General features: G+C 39.0%; 1 protein-coding gene and 1 pseudogene across 2 annotated transcripts in view; both read left to right on the top strand.

Moving 5' to 3' along the window:
- The window catches only part of DMGDH (dimethylglycine dehydrogenase), a 92,707-nt gene extending 79,801 nt beyond the window's left edge, over window positions 1-12,906 (top strand). For both annotated transcript variants that reach the window (XM_002744831.6, XM_008991902.5), the window contains 2 exons: window positions 1,810-1,944; window positions 12,289-12,906. In XM_002744831.6, the coding sequence (XP_002744877.3) occupies window positions 1,810-1,944; window positions 12,289-12,504 (351 nt within the window). In that variant the 3' untranslated portion in view covers window positions 12,505-12,906. The remainder of the gene's footprint in view (window positions 1-1,809; window positions 1,945-12,288) is intronic.
- Window positions 10,200-10,971, top strand: LOC144581436 (protein IMPACT pseudogene; annotated as a pseudogene).
- Window positions 12,907-17,259: the final 4,353 nt, after the last annotated feature.

Consider the following 17,259-nt stretch of genomic DNA (forward strand, 5'->3'; position numbering starts at 1 on the left):
AGCCTCCTGAGTAGCTAGGATTACAGGCACGCGCCACCATGCCCAGCTAATTTTTTGTATTTTTAGTAGAGACGGGGTTTCACCATGTTGACCAGGGTGGTCTCGATCTCTTGACCTCGTGATCCACCTGCCTCGGCCTCCCAAAGTGCTGGGATTACAGGGGTGAGCCACCGCGCCCGGCCTATAGTTGGTTTTTATCATTTGTATCACCCTGGAGAAGGAGAGAGAATTGGATGTTCATTTTGCACATTATTTTAACCTCGACTGATGGAAACTTTCTTTAACTTCCCGTGCAGATCAGCAATTTAAAGTTGGATTGTCCATAGAAATCTTATTTCATTGTGGTTCATCCTAGAGGCTCTAAACTAGGAAAGGAATAGACTGGGCGGGGCAGGGGGCAGGGGTCTCAGGTGAGGGTGTGTGAGGACTTGCTGCTGCTTCTCTGGAGGTTAAGGGGATTTATTACCCTCACTCCTTAATGTTTCATGTGCAGAAAGAACTGTGTACATCCTAAATGTTAGTGGTGGAGGACATCTTTCGCATGAAATATTCTCTTTTTTCATTGCCAGTGAATAAATAAAAGTTTTTGGTTGTTTCTTTTCTTTGCTTTCAATGAGTAGACTGTGGGAACTGTTTTGAGAATCTTGTTTTCCACATTGTGATCTCTGATTAAATCTCATTCACCATAGATATGATTTATATATCACAAATTTCCTTTCCCTCACATAAGAGATGCTTGTCTAGGCAGAGTATGTAGAAGTCTCACCCTAACCTCCCACGGATGTCAGCCTTCCCTCCAGGGTGCTCTCTCTCAGTGCTCTCTCTTCACCGCTGCCTTTATCACACTTACCATGTGTCTCCTGGCATTTGGTTGAGTAGAATTCTATCTCCCTTATTAGCTAAGTGTCTCCACTGAGGAGTCATTGCTCATTTGTGTGTCCTGTTCACAGGTAGGGTATATTAAGGTGTATTACCAGTAAGTGTGAAGTCTTCCAGTTTGCCTGATTCCTACTTTTTAAATTTAACACATAAGAATGAATTCAAGGTTATCCCTATAACAATGTCACTCTCATTCCCTTGCATTGATTGCACTGGGAGTAACCCTGAGTGTGCCCATGGGAGTGTATTAGGAATAGGAATGTCATCTGTTATGTGTTGCATGGAAGAAGGAAAAAAGCAGGTTGAAAAGCACAGTATTGAAGAATAAATTCTTTGATTAAAATGTCTGTGTCTAACTCATTTTCTTACCCACACGGGGCCTAGCATTATGCCTCACACATAGTAGGGGCTCAATAAATGTTTCCAGAATGAGCTAATGAATGAAACACAATAGGTAAACACATTCCAGGGACCTTATTCTGAAGAGAAAAAAAATAGTGCATTTTGGGGTTATTTTAGCATCATGTTTCAAAAAAGTGAATTTTCTTCTTGTAAAAGACTTCCTATCGGTAGAAATTGAGTTGCACATTGCTTACTGACAGCCCATACCACTGTCCAGACCTATTAGACACAAGGGTCACTTTCATAATCCACCATTGCAACATGCCTTATGTTTTTCTGCCTAGGTGGCTCTGGTAAATTGTCATCACAAGTTATTACCGTTGAGTCTAACATATTCTGAAGGAATAGGTGGCTGATACTGTCATTTGAGGACTAAGAAATATTTGTCTAGACATTTGATCCAATCTGTATTTTTATTTAATGTGTAATTGGCGAGAAAATAGCAAAGACAAATTTAAATGCTTGCATCTCTAACCTTGTCACAGTTCCTGAGCATTCATTCATCATCATTATCTTGGATTCCTGCAGCCAGCAGATTTCATAGGAAAGCAAGCACTGAAACAGATTAAAGCCAAGGGGCTGAAACGAAGACTGGTGTGCCTCACCTTGGCAACGGATGATGTTGATCCAGAGGGAAATGAAAGCATCTGGTACAATGGCAAGGTGAGTGCTGAGGACCTCACTGCCAGGGGCCGTGGCATCTTCTGCAACAGAAACTCCCCTTCTTCCTGTTTCCTCTTAAACCCTTTTGCTATTAATTATTTATTGGAGGGATGACTTTTGATTTCTGGGCTGACATTAAAAAATCAGAATGCAATTAACTGAAAGGAAAATGAAATGCTGCTCATTTATGGAAAACATAAAATTCTATATACTCGGTTTAAAGAAAATAAACCCAAAGACTTGAAATACACCGGACAATGAGGAGGGTATGATTTAGAGAGTAGAATGATCTATTTGCTCACCACATCCATGTGCGTAAATGTAAAAGATGGATTTTATAACAAATTTGGCGTTCTGATTTAGCTTTTATGGATCTTTCAGAAGGAGACAATTAGCATATTAGCGGGGAAAAAATCCAAATGAAAGCATCTATACCAATAGAGGGTAGAACCTTAGAAAGTAAAGTGAAAAGTGGAAACCATTTGGTTCTTCAGGAAGAGTAAAATTGCTTTCTCATTTTGGAATGTTACTTTTCATTCTTTCTCTTTGTATTCAGTAAAACCAGGGTTAGTCAGATAACTTATCAACGGGACTTTATTTTCTCCATTTTTTCTCCCAAGCTTTCTTCATTCAGTTATTTTCTCCATTTTTTATTACTGTTTGTAAAACCCAGTTTGGTTCAAACTGGGTGTGGGTGTGTTTTGCCTGGTGTTAACAGGCATGTGTGGGACACACAGCTTAGACCAGGGGGAGAGAATGGGGCCTTCAAACCTCATCTAAACAGCTGTTTGACAATGAATGGGGTCAGCTTGGTTATTACCCAAGACTCAAAGCTTCTGTTCCCGGGTTTTTTCTTATTCACTACAGCCTACTTGATATTTGTTTCCATTGTCTCCATCTCATCAGTAACACACAGAGTGCTAGAAGTGAAGAAAGCCAGTGGTGTCAAATCACAGCCTTTGGGGCTAAAGCATGGGTCAGTTTGACATTGAGCTAACATCTACTGAGTTCTTACTGTATACCAGATATTTTTCATGTGCTCTCCCATTTAACTTTACAGCATGCCTGTGAGTTATGTATGAGCATTTCCATTTTAAAGATGAGGCTTTGAGAGGCTCAGAGGGGTTAAGTAACTTGCTTGAGGTTACATGGCTAGTGATTGATAGAACTGATTTCCGACCCAGGTGTAGTTTCTGACTTTGAATTTCTGGCCCTTTCTTCTAAGGCATGTGGAACACTTCAATTTGATCTCTTTTCTGTCTCTGCTGATGTCCCTTAAGAATTTAAATTTTTTGTAGTTTCTTAAGAATTTAGTTTTTTTATTTTTGAGACAGAGTCTTACTCTGTCACCCAGGCTGGAGTGCAGTGGCGCGATCCTGACTCACTGCAACCTCCACCTCCCGGATTCCAGTGTTTCTCCTGCCTCAGCCTCCAGAGTAGCTGGGACTACAGGCGCATGCCACCACACCCGGCTAATTTTTGTATTTTTAGTAGAGACGGGGTTTTTTCCATGTTGGCCAGCTAGTCTTGAACTCCTGACCTCAGGTGATCCAACCACCTTGACCTCCCAAAGTGCTGGGATTACAGGTATGAGCCATCACCCGCAGCCTTAAGAATTTAATTCTATGCCCACAGTGCTTGTGCATCTGAATATCAGGTGGATGTTATTAGAGACTGTGAAGCCAACTGACTTTTCTCAGATCTCAAGCACCTTCACCTTTCTGTCAGACTGAATAGGCTAACCTCCACTTCCTTCCTAAATTGGACTGAGTTTGCCCTTCTGTTTGAACTGTTCCTACCTTTCTCCCGGATCTCTTCTTTCTCTTTCTGTTCTGTATCTCTCGTCCAGCCGTCTTTTCTTAATGTATATTCTTTCTCCAATTCATATTTGCCCACAATTCACATGCCTTCTACTTATAGCCAGCTCTGCCATGAATTAACTATTTAACCTGATCCTCAGCTGATCTCTGGGCCTCAGTTTTCTCATCTGTAAAGTGAAGCCATTAAATGAGGTAACATCTTCTTGTCATTACATTTCCCTCCACCTCATCTTTCCTTTGTTTTATATTTTTCACTCTATTCCCATTCAGTTTTCTCAGTACTTCTTAACACAGTCTGCACTTACCCTTCCACCACCCTTCTGTTTTACTCAGCATGGAATGAAAGAGATATTATGCTATAATATTCTGTATTCCCACATCTTCCACAGTCAACTGATTTTTAGCTACCTTAAATATGATGATACCAACATTAGCTTTAAAACCCTGAAAACCCAAAAGAGCTTGGGTTTTCAGGATTGTAAAGCTTTTTTCTTTTCTCTATGCATATGCTGCATTTTATGCTATATTGTTAATCTTTCCTTGCCATCTGCTTATAAAGCTGCTGATCCAGTTACAGGATTATATCTCTTGGATTTCCTAATATGAGTTTGCCTGCCCTTTGATGCTTAGTAGGGTCATCATTTTATCATGCAGATGGTCTTCTTTTTTTTTTTTTTCTTTTGAGACGGAGTTTTGCTCCTATTACCCAGGCTGGAGTGCAATGGTGTGATCTCGGCTCACAGCAACCTCTGCCTCCTGGGTTCAGGCAATTCTCCTGCCTCAGCCTCCTGAGTAGCTGGGACTACAGGCACGCGCCACCATGCCCAGCTAATTTTTGTATTTTTAGTAGAGACGGGGTTTCACCATGTTGACCAGGATGGTCTCCATCCCTTGACCTCGTGATCCACCTGCCTCGGCCTCCCAAACTGCTGGGATTACAGGCGTGAGCCACCACGCCCGGCCAATGGTCTTCTTTTTGATCCTTTTTCAGAGGCCCTCCTTGGATCCTCTTTACTCTGGATTGATATGAAATAATTTTTGCTTTTTATTTTCAGGCTTTGTCTTGACTTGTGTTGCTTTTTGTATTTAGTATTTTATTCTTGCAAGCGTTTCCAGTGCTGGAGATAGGGTACAAATGTATTCATTTATTGACTTTTTTTTTTTTTTTTTTTAGTGTCTACTATATGCCAGTGATATTGTAGGCACTGGGGATATAGCAGTGAACAAAACACTGACCTCATGGAGTTTACATTCCAGGGGAGAGAGAGATAGATGATGGGCAAAATAAATAAAGTATATTGCCTGTCAGACGGTCATGAGTGCCTTGGGGAAAGTCCAGCTGGGAGCTGGGCAGTGCTGGAGAAAGGAATTATAACTTTAAATGAGGTTTAATTAAAAAAAAAAAAGGCATAAAGATAGTCCTGAGAAAGGCTTTCATTATATTGGGTGGCTAAGTTAGTAAAAGATGCTTAGCTTGGAAAAAAGTTTTGAAGAAGAGATTTGTGGAGAGGTTTGGAGAGCTTAGAAAGTTTTCTTTTTTATTATTTGTAAACTAAAACACACAGGGACAGTCAAAGAAAAACACAGTAGATTATAAAACATAAATTATGTTAACTTCCTTCAAAGGCCATTTGCCATGTTATTTTCTGGAAATCAGTTAGAGACTTCTCATAATTTGAGAGAAGAATGAGAAAAGGCTAAAAATAAATGAGAATTATTCACACTGGTAAAAAGAAGGTCAATGTTTGTTTTAACAAAGAATGACAATATGCTAGGCAGAGGGTGGGGACAGGCTGTTCTCACAGTTCGCTGAACTAAAAGACAGAATGGATCTAATTGAACCTGAAAGGTTTTCGGTAGAACAACTTAAAATTTATGTGAGGGAAAACATTTCCCTGGAGATTCAGTAATAAGGTAAAAGGAAAGGTCAGACTTCTGAAATACCCTGGGCTTCTAACCCCTGGATTAGAGAGAAATTAAAGTAGAAACGAAAGTAAATTCTAGCAGAAAGCAAAGCAAATTTTAAAAATAGCACTCATAAATAAGGACTCTATTTTTTTAGGTTACTAATGCAGAATGACTGCAAGAGAAATCATTGCTGGGATGCTGGGAGACGAGAAGGGCTGAGGAAATGGTGCATGTAGTCTCCTAAGAGGGATTGCAGGCTTTTGACCCCACTATCAGGGGAATCAGGGGATCACACCCTGAGACTAGCGCAGGTCTCTTCCTGTTTTCTGAAGATGTTCAAGCAAACCAGGTTAACTCCCCCAGGGCTCCAAACCAAAATTTCTCTCTTACAGATGGGAAAATGAAACCAAGGTTACCAAGGAAGTCTTTCAAAAAGCAATGATTAAGCTGGGTGTGGTGGCTTACATCTGTAATCTCAGCACTTTGGGAGGCTGAGGTGGGCAAATCACTTGAGGTCAGGAGTTCAAGATCAGCCCGGCCAACATGGTGAAACCCCGTCTCTACTAAAAATACAAAAATCACTGGGGCGTGGTGGTGTGCACCTGTAGTCCCAGCTACTCAGGAGGCTGAGGCAGGAGAATTGCTTGAACCCGGGAGGCAGAGGTTACAGTGAGTCAAGATTGTGCCTCTGCACTCAAGCCAGGGCAACAGATCGAGACTCTGTCTCAAAAAAAAAAAAAAAAAAAAAAAAAAGCAATGATTAGGCACAGCCACAGGACTGCTCCCAGGGCCACATAACTGAGGACTGAGGAGGATGCAGAAAGTGACCAAAGGCAGAATGAGAAAACTGAAGCAATGGCAGCCATTGGTGGTGAGGAATGGTGTGTCACTGATGACTGTGCCAAAATATTTTGTTTTGGATTTAGCGATGATATAAAGGACCCCAAATGGACACTTTGCTTGCAAGTGATGCTACCAAATGAGTACCTGTCTATCAGTTGGATGCTCATTGGCTTAAAGGACAAGAACTCTCCATTTATTGGAGAGCCTTGAGGAAATATATATGTGGTCACCTCATTTGGTTCAGTGAAAGTACCCTCTTTGTGTCCCTGGGATCAGGCTAGCTTTCTTTTCCTCCAAAAATATTGAATGAGAAAATGACAGAATATTGGTGAAAGTATTCTTTTTTTTTTTTAATTGCATTTTAGGTTTTGGGGTATATGTGCAGAATGTGCAACACAGTTGCATAGGTACACACATGGCAGTGTGTTTTGCTTCCTTTCTCCCCTTCACCCACATTTGTCATTTTTCCCCAGGCTATCCCTCCCCAGCTCCCCCCTCCCCGCTGGCCCTCCCCCTTTTCCCCCCTATAGACCCCAGTGTTTAGTACTCCCCTCCCTGTGTCCATGTGTTCTCATTTTTCATCACCCTCCTATGAATGAGAATATGCGGTATTCCATTTTCTGTTCTTGTGTCAGTTTGCTGAGAATGATGTTCTCCAGATTCATCCATGTCCCTACAACCGACACAAACTCATCATTTCTGATTGCTGCATAATATTCCATGGTGTATATGTGCCACATTTTCCCAATCCAGTCTATCATCGATGGGCATTTGGGTTGGTTCCAGGTCTTTGCTATTGTAAACAGTGCTGCAATGTACATTCGTGTGCATGTGTCCTTATAGTAGAACGATTTATAGTCCTTTGGATATATACCCAGTAATGGGATTGCTGGGTCAAATGGAATTTCTATTTCTAAGGCCTTGAGGAATCGCCACACTGTCTTCCACAATGGTTCAACTAATTTACACTCCCACCAACAGTGTAAAAGTGTTCCTTTTTCTCCACATCCTCTCCAGCATCTGTTGTCTCCAGAATTTTTAATGATTGCCATTCTAACTGGCGTGAGATGGTATCTCAATGTGGTTTTGATTTGCATCTCTCTGATGACCAGTGATGATGAGCATTTTTTCATATGATTGTCGGCCTCATATATGTCTTCTTTCGTAAAGTGTCTGTTCATATCCTTTGCCCATTTTTGAATGGGCTTGTTTGTTTTTTTCCTGTAAATCTGTTTGAGTTCTTTGTAAATTCTGGATATCAGCCCTTTGTCAGATGGGTAAACTGCAAAAATGTTTTCCCATTCTGTTGGTTGCCGATTCACTCTAGCGACTGTTTCTTTTGCCGTGCAGAAGCTGTGGAGTTTGATTAGGTCCCATTTGTCTATTTTGGCTTTTGTTGCCAATGCTTTTGGTGTTTTGTTCATGAAGTCCTTGCCTACTCCTATGTCCTGGATGGTTTTGTCTAGATTTTCTTCTAGGGTTTTTATGGTGCCAGGTCTTATGTTTAAGTCTTTAATCCATCTGGAGTTAATTTTAGTGTAAGGTATCAGGAAGGGGTCCAGTTTCTGCTTTCTGCACATGGCTAGCCAGTTTTCCCAACACCATTTATTAAACAGGGAATCCTTTCCCCATTGCTTGTTTTTGTCAGGTTTATCAAAGATTGTATGGTGGTAGATATGTTGTGTTGCCTCCGGTGCCTCTGTTTTGTTCCATTGGTCTATATCTCTGTTTTGGTACCAGTACCATGCTGTTTTGATTACTATAGCCTTGTAGTATAGTTTGAAATCCGGTAGTGTGATGCCCCCCGCTGTGTTCTTTTTGCTTAGAATTGACTTGGCTATGCGGGCTCTCTTTTGGTTCCATATGAAGTTCATGGTGGTTTTTTCCAGTTCTGTGAAGAAAGTCAATGGTAGCTTGATGGGGATAGCGTTGATTCTGTAAATTACTTTGGGCAGTATAACCATTTTCACGATATTAATTTTTCCTAACCATGAACATGAAATGTTTCTCCATCTGTTTGTGTCCTCTCTTATTTCATTGAGCAGTGTTTTGTAGTTTTCCTTGAAGAGGTCCCTTACGTTCCTTGTGAGTTGTATTCCTAGGTATTTTATTCTTTTTGTAGCAATTGTGAATGGCAGTTCGTTCTTGATTTGGCTCTCTTTAAGTCTGTTATTGGTGTATAGGAATGCTTGTGATTTTTGCACATTGATTTTATATCCTGAGACTTTACTGAAGTTGCTTATCAGTTTCAGGAGTTTTTGGGCTGAGGCGATGGGGTCTTCTAGGTATACTATCATGTCATCTGCAAATAGAGACAATTTGGCTTCCTCCTTCCCTATTTGAATACCCTTTATTTCTTTTTCTTGCCTGATTGCTCTGGCTAGAACTTCCAGTACTATATTGAATAGGAGTGGTGAAAGAGGGCATCCTTGTCTAGTGCCAGATTTCAAAGGGAATGCTTCCAGTTTTTGCCCGTTCAGTATGATATTGGCTGTTTGTTTGTCGCAAATAGCTTTTATTACTTTGAGATACGTTCCATCGATACCGAGTTTATTGAGGGTTTTTAGCATAAAGCGCTGTTGAATTTTGTCGAATGCCTTCTCTGCGTCAATTGAGATAATCGTGGTTTTTGTTTTTGGTTCTGTTTATGTGGTAAATTACATTTATAGACTTGCATATGTTGAATCAGCCTTGCATCCCTGGGATGAATCCTACTTGATCATGATGGATAAGTTTTTGATTTGCTGTTGCAATCGGCTTGCCAATATTTTATTGAAGATTTTTGCATCTATGTTCATCATGGATATTGGCCTGAAGTTTTCTTTTCTTGTTGGGTCTGTGCCAGGTTTTGGTATCAGGATGATATTGGTCTCATAAAATGATTTGGGAAGGATTCCCTCTTTTTGGATTATTTGGAATAGTTTCAGAAGGAATGGTACCAGATCTTCTTTGTGTGTCTGGTAGAATTCGGCTGTGAACCCATCTGGACCTGGAATTTTTTTGTGTGGTAGGCTCTTAAAACACTCCTCTGTCAATATTAGACAGATCAACCAGACAGAAAATCAACAAGGATATCCAGGGCTTGAACTCAGACCTGGAACAAGCAAACCTGATAGACATTTACAGAACTCTCCACCCCAAATCCACAGAATATACATTCTTCTCAGCACCACATCACACCTACTCTAAAATTGACCACATAATTGGAAGTAAAGCACTCCTCAGCAAATGCAAAACAACTGAAATCATAACAAACAGTCTCTCAGACCATAGTGCAATCAAGTTAGAACTCAGAATTCGGAAACCAACCCAGAACCGCACAGCTTCATGGAAACTGAACAACTGGCTCTTGAATGTTGACTGGATAAACAATGAAATGAAGACAGAAATAAAGAAGTTCTTCAAAACTAATGAGAACGAAGACACAACATGCCAGAATCTCTGGGACACATTTAAAGCAGTCTCTAGAGGAAAATATATAGCAATAAGTGCCCATATGAGGAGAATGGAGAGATCCAAAATTGACACCCTATCGTCAAAATTGAAAGAGCTAGAGGAGCAAGATCAAAAAAACTCAAAATCTAGCAGAAGACAAGAAATAACTAAGATCAGAGCAGAACTGAAGGAGATAGAGACACGAAAAACCCTTCAAAAAATCAATAAATCCAAGAGCTGGTTTTTTGAAAAGATCAACAAAATAGACAAACCACTAGCCAGATTGATAAAAAAGAAAAGAGGGTGAAAGTATTCTTTACCTGTAAGTGGAGAAAATAAGAGATGTTCCAATACAAAAATCTCAGATGACAGAACCAGGCTCAGATGTAAAGAAGGAAACTGAAGAGGAAGATGTCGAATGTGAAGATGATCTCATTTTTGCAGGTCAGCCAGAAAGTTTGGTGAAAGCATTGTATTTTGATATCAGTGAAAATCAAACAGAAATAGAATTATCTCTGATTGATCAGGGCATTCCCATTACAGACCAAAGAAGTACTTTGCAGGCAGACTTGGCTTCAGTATTTTGTCCCAAACAGGTGAAAATGTTTCTTTCCAAATTGTATGAGAATAAGAAAATAGCTAGGACCACCCACAACATCTGTGCCTACAGAATACATTATGAGGATAAACAGATCTTCTTACGGGATTGTGAGGATGATGTGAAAACAGCAGCTGGTGGGCATTTTCATTTCATGGAGATTTTAAATGTGAAGAATATCATGGTGATAGTGTCATGCTGGTATGGGGGCATTCTGTAGGTCCAGCTCACTTTAAACATAACTGTGCCAGAAACATACAAGTGGAGAAGAACAACATACATTCACCCGAAGAATCATCTAAGGCTTTGGAAGAAAACAAAAAATGTTCATCACTGGGTAATGGATTAAGTGAAAATCTGGGAGTATCCACCTGAAGTTATGTGCTGAGGTGAAAATTCTTCCAATGTATTTGTTAGCGTAAATATTATGCCTCGATTTCTGTTGCAAATTGGTGATTTAGAAACTTCCAAAAGTGATTTTCTAGTCTCTGCTTCTTTGTCTAATTCTCATAATATAAAGCAATGAACATGAACTGTCAGTGATCTCCTTCCATGCCAGAAAAAAAAAGCAATGATTAAAACTCTAATCTCTCTGACCCTAATCCCTGCCTGTATCACTAAACTATGATCTAAAGGAGAAAAACAATTTTAAAGCATGTATAATACCTTGGTAGTTAATAATCAGCCAGAGAGAAGCTTTTACTAATGAATGTATTCACATTTGTTGTTTTTATTTTCAATCAATCAGTTTTCACAATAAGTTTAGAAATCGTATGGGGTTTCAAAGAGAGAATTGGGACTACAGAGATAGGAGTCTGCAATTAAAGTCATGAATACGTTAGCATCTAAAATACTGCAAAGTGCTGTAGTAAGATTGTTAATTGTAGCGTGCTCTTTGCTGAGGCAGCTGAATGATCACCAGTCTTGAGCTCCGGCTATGAGCAATCCATTGTGCCAGGCAGCAGGACTGTAAGGATTAGTGCAACATTGTGTGGCCAGGAGAAGCCATTTTGAGCAGGGCTATCTATCATGTTTTTCTTTTGTTGTCTTCCTTTTATTTTGTTCCATGTAATGTTTTGATGACAGTTTTCTGTATTTTCTGCTTTTCCTTCTTTTTATTTCTTTTCTTTAGACCTGATTTCCAGTAACCTTATCTTTTAATCAAGCTTGTTATATAGACTTTTTTTTTTGAGACAGTCTCACTCTGTCACCCAGGCTGGAGTGCAGTGGCCAGATCTCGGCTCTCTGCAGTCTCTGCCTCCGGGGTTCAAGCGTTTCTTCTGCCTCAGCCTCCTGAGTAGCTGGGATTACAGGCACACACCACTAAGCCCAACTAATTTTTGTATTTTAGTAGAGATGGGGTTTCAACATTTTGGCCAGGCTGGTCTTGAACTCCTGACCTCAAATGATCCAACCACCTCGGCCTCCCCAAGTGCTAGGATTACAGGCATGAGCCACCACTCCTGGCCTAAACTAAATATGACTATTTTTAAAAAGAGAAATTTCAGAGTAATACAGGTGTGTACCTTGAGAATTACTTTTCATAATTTGTAAACTTTCATTAATCTTCTCAAAATGTGATGTTTTCCTTCTGTGTCTCTGTTGTTGTCTCACCAGACAGCATTTCATAAAACTTCTATTTTGCAAGTTGAATCTGTATTCTAGTTTTTTTTCCACCCAGAGATGAGGAGCACAGAGCTGTGACCGAGATGCTGAGGACTGTTGGGTCTTGTTTTCCAGGTGGTTGGCAACACAACATCTGGAAGCTATAGCTACAGCATCCAGAAGAGTCTGGCTTTCGCATATGTCCCGATAGAACTAAGTGAAGTGGGACAACAAGTGGAAGTTGAACTATTAGGCAAAAATTACCCAGCAGTCATCATACAAGAGCCTTTGGTATTGACTGAACCAACCAGAAACCGGCTTCAGAAAAAAGGTGGAAAGGACAAAACTTAAAAAAACACCTTTAGCTGTCAACTGAATTTGAGTTGCTAATGACTGTCTTTGAAATTATTATAATTGGTTTCCAGGGGAAATGAGGAAAACAGGAATTTATTTCAAAATCATCAAAGTCTAGATTTAGAATCTTAAAGATACCTTTCTGTTAAGTGTTTTCTAAGCAAGACAGAATAATAGATAAATGATTTATATTGTTCTTTTAAATGAAGAAATTTGAAATGAATTTTTTTAATTACCCCACATTACCCAATCGGCAAAACATTTAGGTGTTTGCTAATACATATGATCATTACTACAACTGAGTTAAAGGACATTTTATAATTTTAGTAACAAATGCATGTGGTTCTTGATAGCCAAAAACAAATTAATAAATTATCTTTTACATAAAAACATATAAAATATTATTGATGGATTTACTTCACTGAGAAATCTTTCCTTAGATGAATAAATGATCATTTTAATTTTTCATATCTGTGATGAAAATAGTAAAATTTAACAATGACATATAGCCAACATTTTAATTCAATTCTCTGAAATATTTATCATTTTCTTAATGACTTCCCTGAAAGAAGCTTTATAGGACATTATTATTGTCCTTTTAAAGGTTGTTTTAGAAGAGAAATTGCAAGAAAGAACAGAGTCTTCTAAAGGAAGCAGTACTTGTAAACTTTTAGAAATGAAGCTGAAACATAAATAGATTGTGCCAGTACAAACACAATTTGAATACTGAACACCTCTCTTTGGGAAAGGATTAATGCAAGTTGACATCACATGGTGCCATTCTGAATATCATTTCACAAAGCATTTGATGAAGCAGGTCAAACACAAGCTTCAGAGCTGACAGATTGTCCTTAGCACTAGGTACAGCAAGAAAACAAATCCATTTTGAAATAATTCTTTGATATACTTTTTGAAATAATTTGGATGTAGTTGACTGAATGAATCAATGTTTTGGAAAGGGTGGTTTATCATTTATAATTAATATATACACACATACACTTGTTATACATTTATAGAACTTTTCCTAAGCATTAAAAAAAACCAAATGTGAAGCATAAGATTCTTATGCATAATCTGAATAACATTTAAAATGATTTCTTAACTTGTATGTTTTGAAAAGGTGCCAAATTTACATTTTAAATGTTTTATAACAGTAGTTACATATTAGAACTTTTCACAGGTTAATTTTTCTTTGGCATATCCTCTTAGATGAGAAAAGAAAGAAATCCCTTTGATAATAAACAAATTTTCTAATCATTGGAAACATTATCTAGGCTCTCTAGTCCAGTTCATGTTAGTGCTAGGAATTTGGAATACCTTGCTTTTTTGGCTGGGAATTGGGATATCTGCTTCTTATTCTCCACCATTCTATAACCCCATGACCTTAGGATAGTTACATGCCATCTCTCGGCTCCTCCTCTGTGAAATAGGTTTAGACTCTTTTTTGGATACTATAATATCAAGAAACAATGATGAAAGTAAAAAATAGACCATTCAGATGAATGTTAAAATTTTACAGGAATCTTACCCAGAGTATAAAAGAAGTTTACCCCGATATCCTTAAGAAGTTGCCCTCGTTCTCTCTTTTGTTGTATGTTAGGTGCTATTAGGTTTTGTAGGTTACCCAGCACCCCCACTCATACCCAGCCAGTCATCAGGTTTGGCACCAGCCAATTTGTCCACTGACTATGACCTTCAACACAACTTGTCCATGAAAAGATGAGCTGGGTTAACCAGATTTCTTCCATGGGAATTTGGATTGTGAAACATCATAGGAAAAACTGATTCATACTAAAAGCTGAAGCTGAAAAGATAGATAGAAATAGAAGCCATAAGGCCAAGAGGGCAATGAGAGCTCCCGATAAGGAGGGAGACACAGAGAGAAACAGAGAATGAAAGACCAGTTCCCAAAGCTCTCAGCTCCTGATGGCTTGGTGGCCAGTTCTTGGGTGAGGACCTTGACTTAAAAGGTGGAACATACATGGAGAGAGGCCTCAAAGGAATGGGTCCAGGATTAATGTCGGCCATGAACAGCAAACAGCTAGCATACTTGAAAACACTCTGGTGATGTGCAGAAGTCTGTGTCTACAACTCAGAAAATCAGTCTCAAGAATGTGATGATGAATGATAGGCACTTTCTTCCCTTGAAGAAAGCTATTTGGAACTGCAAAAACAGTTTATAGTCAACACATTATCAAAACATTTATGGGTGGTGTTATGTTGCTAATGTTCACATCCTAACAAACCTGTGTCTTTCTTCTTTTCTACTTATAAGGAAGAATGACAGAAAAAACATTTTAAAGTGTACCAAGTGGGACATTAAATAGCAGACAGACGAGATTCTGGAATTTTACTGACAGGGTTTTGTGCATATTTTAATTGAACAAAAGGAAAGGTTGATATTAGGAAACACAGCAGTTTTGAAAGGAAGAAAGTTTTGGCTACACAAATAGCATTCTTTAGCCGAAGTCCCAGGAAAGCAGAGAACGAAAAATCAAATTAATTATATCCTTCTTCTGATGAATCTGCATATAAAAATATAAATATCACCCTATTTTATTTATGCTGCTGTCATTAATGAATTAGAATAGTGTATTTAGTTTGTTTTCTGTTGCTATAACACAATGCCTGGTCTGGGTAATTTACAAAGGAAAGAGGTTTATTTTAGCTCATGGTTCTGGAGGCTATAAAGTTCGAGACCTGGTGGTTGCATAGGGTGAGGGCCTCATGCTGCATCATAGCATGGCAGAAAAGCAGAATTGGTGAGAGGGCATGCTTGCAGAAGAGAAAAGGGGGCTGAAATCCTGCAATAGTTAACCCATTCTTAAGAGAAAGACATTAATGAGAAAGGCCATGACTGAGATGCCTCACACTAGGCCCCACCACCCATCACTGCCACATTGAGGAATGAAGCCTCCAACAAATGAAGGTGTGAGAAAAATTCGTAACATGTATGGAAAGCTGCATTATGAATGATAAAAGGGTAACACATTATTTAGTTGTATTTTCTACAGGAAAAGATTTTGGAAATATTAGCATGCCATGAAGTGCAGAGGTGGTGGGGTGATACAAAAGCTACTGGGCTAAAAATCACAAGACCTGCTTTTCCCAAGTCTGCCACCAACCAAGCACAGTCTACATAACATCTCCTTATGCCTTTCCTATATTTTAAGTTCCATGAGTAATTGCTTTCCTTAGTATTCATTAGTCTACACATGTTTGTTGAATACTCACTATAGGCCAGGCACTGAAAGAGCAGTGGTGAACAAGACAGATATGGCCCTGCCATCACGAAGTTTATAGACGACAGAGATCAAGCATTTAACTAAAGAAACAGGGAGATGTTTAATTACAAATCAGGTTGTAATGAAGGCCAAGGGGAGAAGAAGGGGATGGCTAACAGTGTCAGAAGATGAAAAGATGTCTAGTAAGACTAAAGGCTGAAAAGTGTCCTCAGGCAAAGCAGAGTGGTCATGAGGGCTACTGGCATGAACAATCTGAGGATACCAGTGAAGGCAAAAACCAAACTGCATTGAAAAATGAATAAGAGATAAGGATTAGAAACAGGGAACAAGTGATCTTACCGTCCAGAAGCAGTTTCCTGATAAGACAGGTTACAATGGGCATCAGTTAGAAAGTATTTAGCTGCAAGTAAAAAAAAAATACTATTAACAGTAATTTAAGCAATTATTTATTTTATGAATTCACATAACAAGAAGTCTGGTGGTAGGCTCGATAACATCATTAAGTATCTCAGTTCTTTTTTATTTGCCCTACCAAATCTTCCCGCCCCCCACTTTTAATCTCATATATACATGTAAATGATTAAGTTGGCTTTAAATGAGCACATTTTTATTGCCCATGCTTTAGCAAGCATTGTATTCAAAAGTAAGTTAATTTGGAGAACTCAGTGACACCAGTAGGCCTCCAACACTCAGACTCAGCCACATGCATTCATTTTGGGAGTTCTTAACTGCTGGGATCATTCAGACTCATTACCTTCTTTGCCTAACTTTTAGAAATTAACAGTATATTGGAGATTATTCCATATCATCCTTTTTTGTCACACGATGTAACTATTTTTATTTTTTTTCATACAAGTGCTCACATTGGTTTTAAATACTTATGCATGGTTGGAAGGAGCTGGCTTAGAGCTGATGCTTAAGAAATGGGTATACAATGGGGGCTGGGCATGGCGGCTCACACCTGTAATCCCAGCACTTTGGGAGGCTGAGGCAGGTGGATCACTTGAGCCAGGAGTTTTGAGAACAGGCAACATAGCGAAACCCCCGTCTCTATTAAACAAAAAATTTAAAAAGAAATGGGTATACAATATAAAATGTCCCATACAGAAAAGGCAGATGCAATTTAGTAGTCTATTTTGATTATTGTGCCAACTCTAAAACTCAGGCTGTTTAAAAGGTAAGGAAAGGAAAGAAGCAATAGGATAAAAGGTCACACCACATCCTGTTTCTTTATCTGACTGGTGGTTACATGGTGGTTACTTTGTGATGATTCCTTGACCTATGTACACTTTCATGCAATTGTTTTATGCACAAAAAGTGCTATGCCAGAATATTTTTATAAGAATGGCACTATTTTCCACTATCTTCTCTCTCTAGTTAGTTTTGAGGAAGTAGGAGGTGATAAGCAATGGGTGGGATGAAGGGGTCAAGGGAGTTTCAGTTTGAATTGGCCATATGGTTCTTATTCAGACTCAATTTCATAAATTTGGAGAATTTCAGAACTAAA

The sequence above is a fragment of the Callithrix jacchus genome, chromosome 2 (genome assembly GCF_049354715.1).
Source record: "Callithrix jacchus isolate 240 chromosome 2, calJac240_pri, whole genome shotgun sequence".
NCBI classification, from domain to species: Eukaryota; Metazoa; Chordata; class Mammalia; order Primates; family Cebidae; genus Callithrix; species Callithrix jacchus.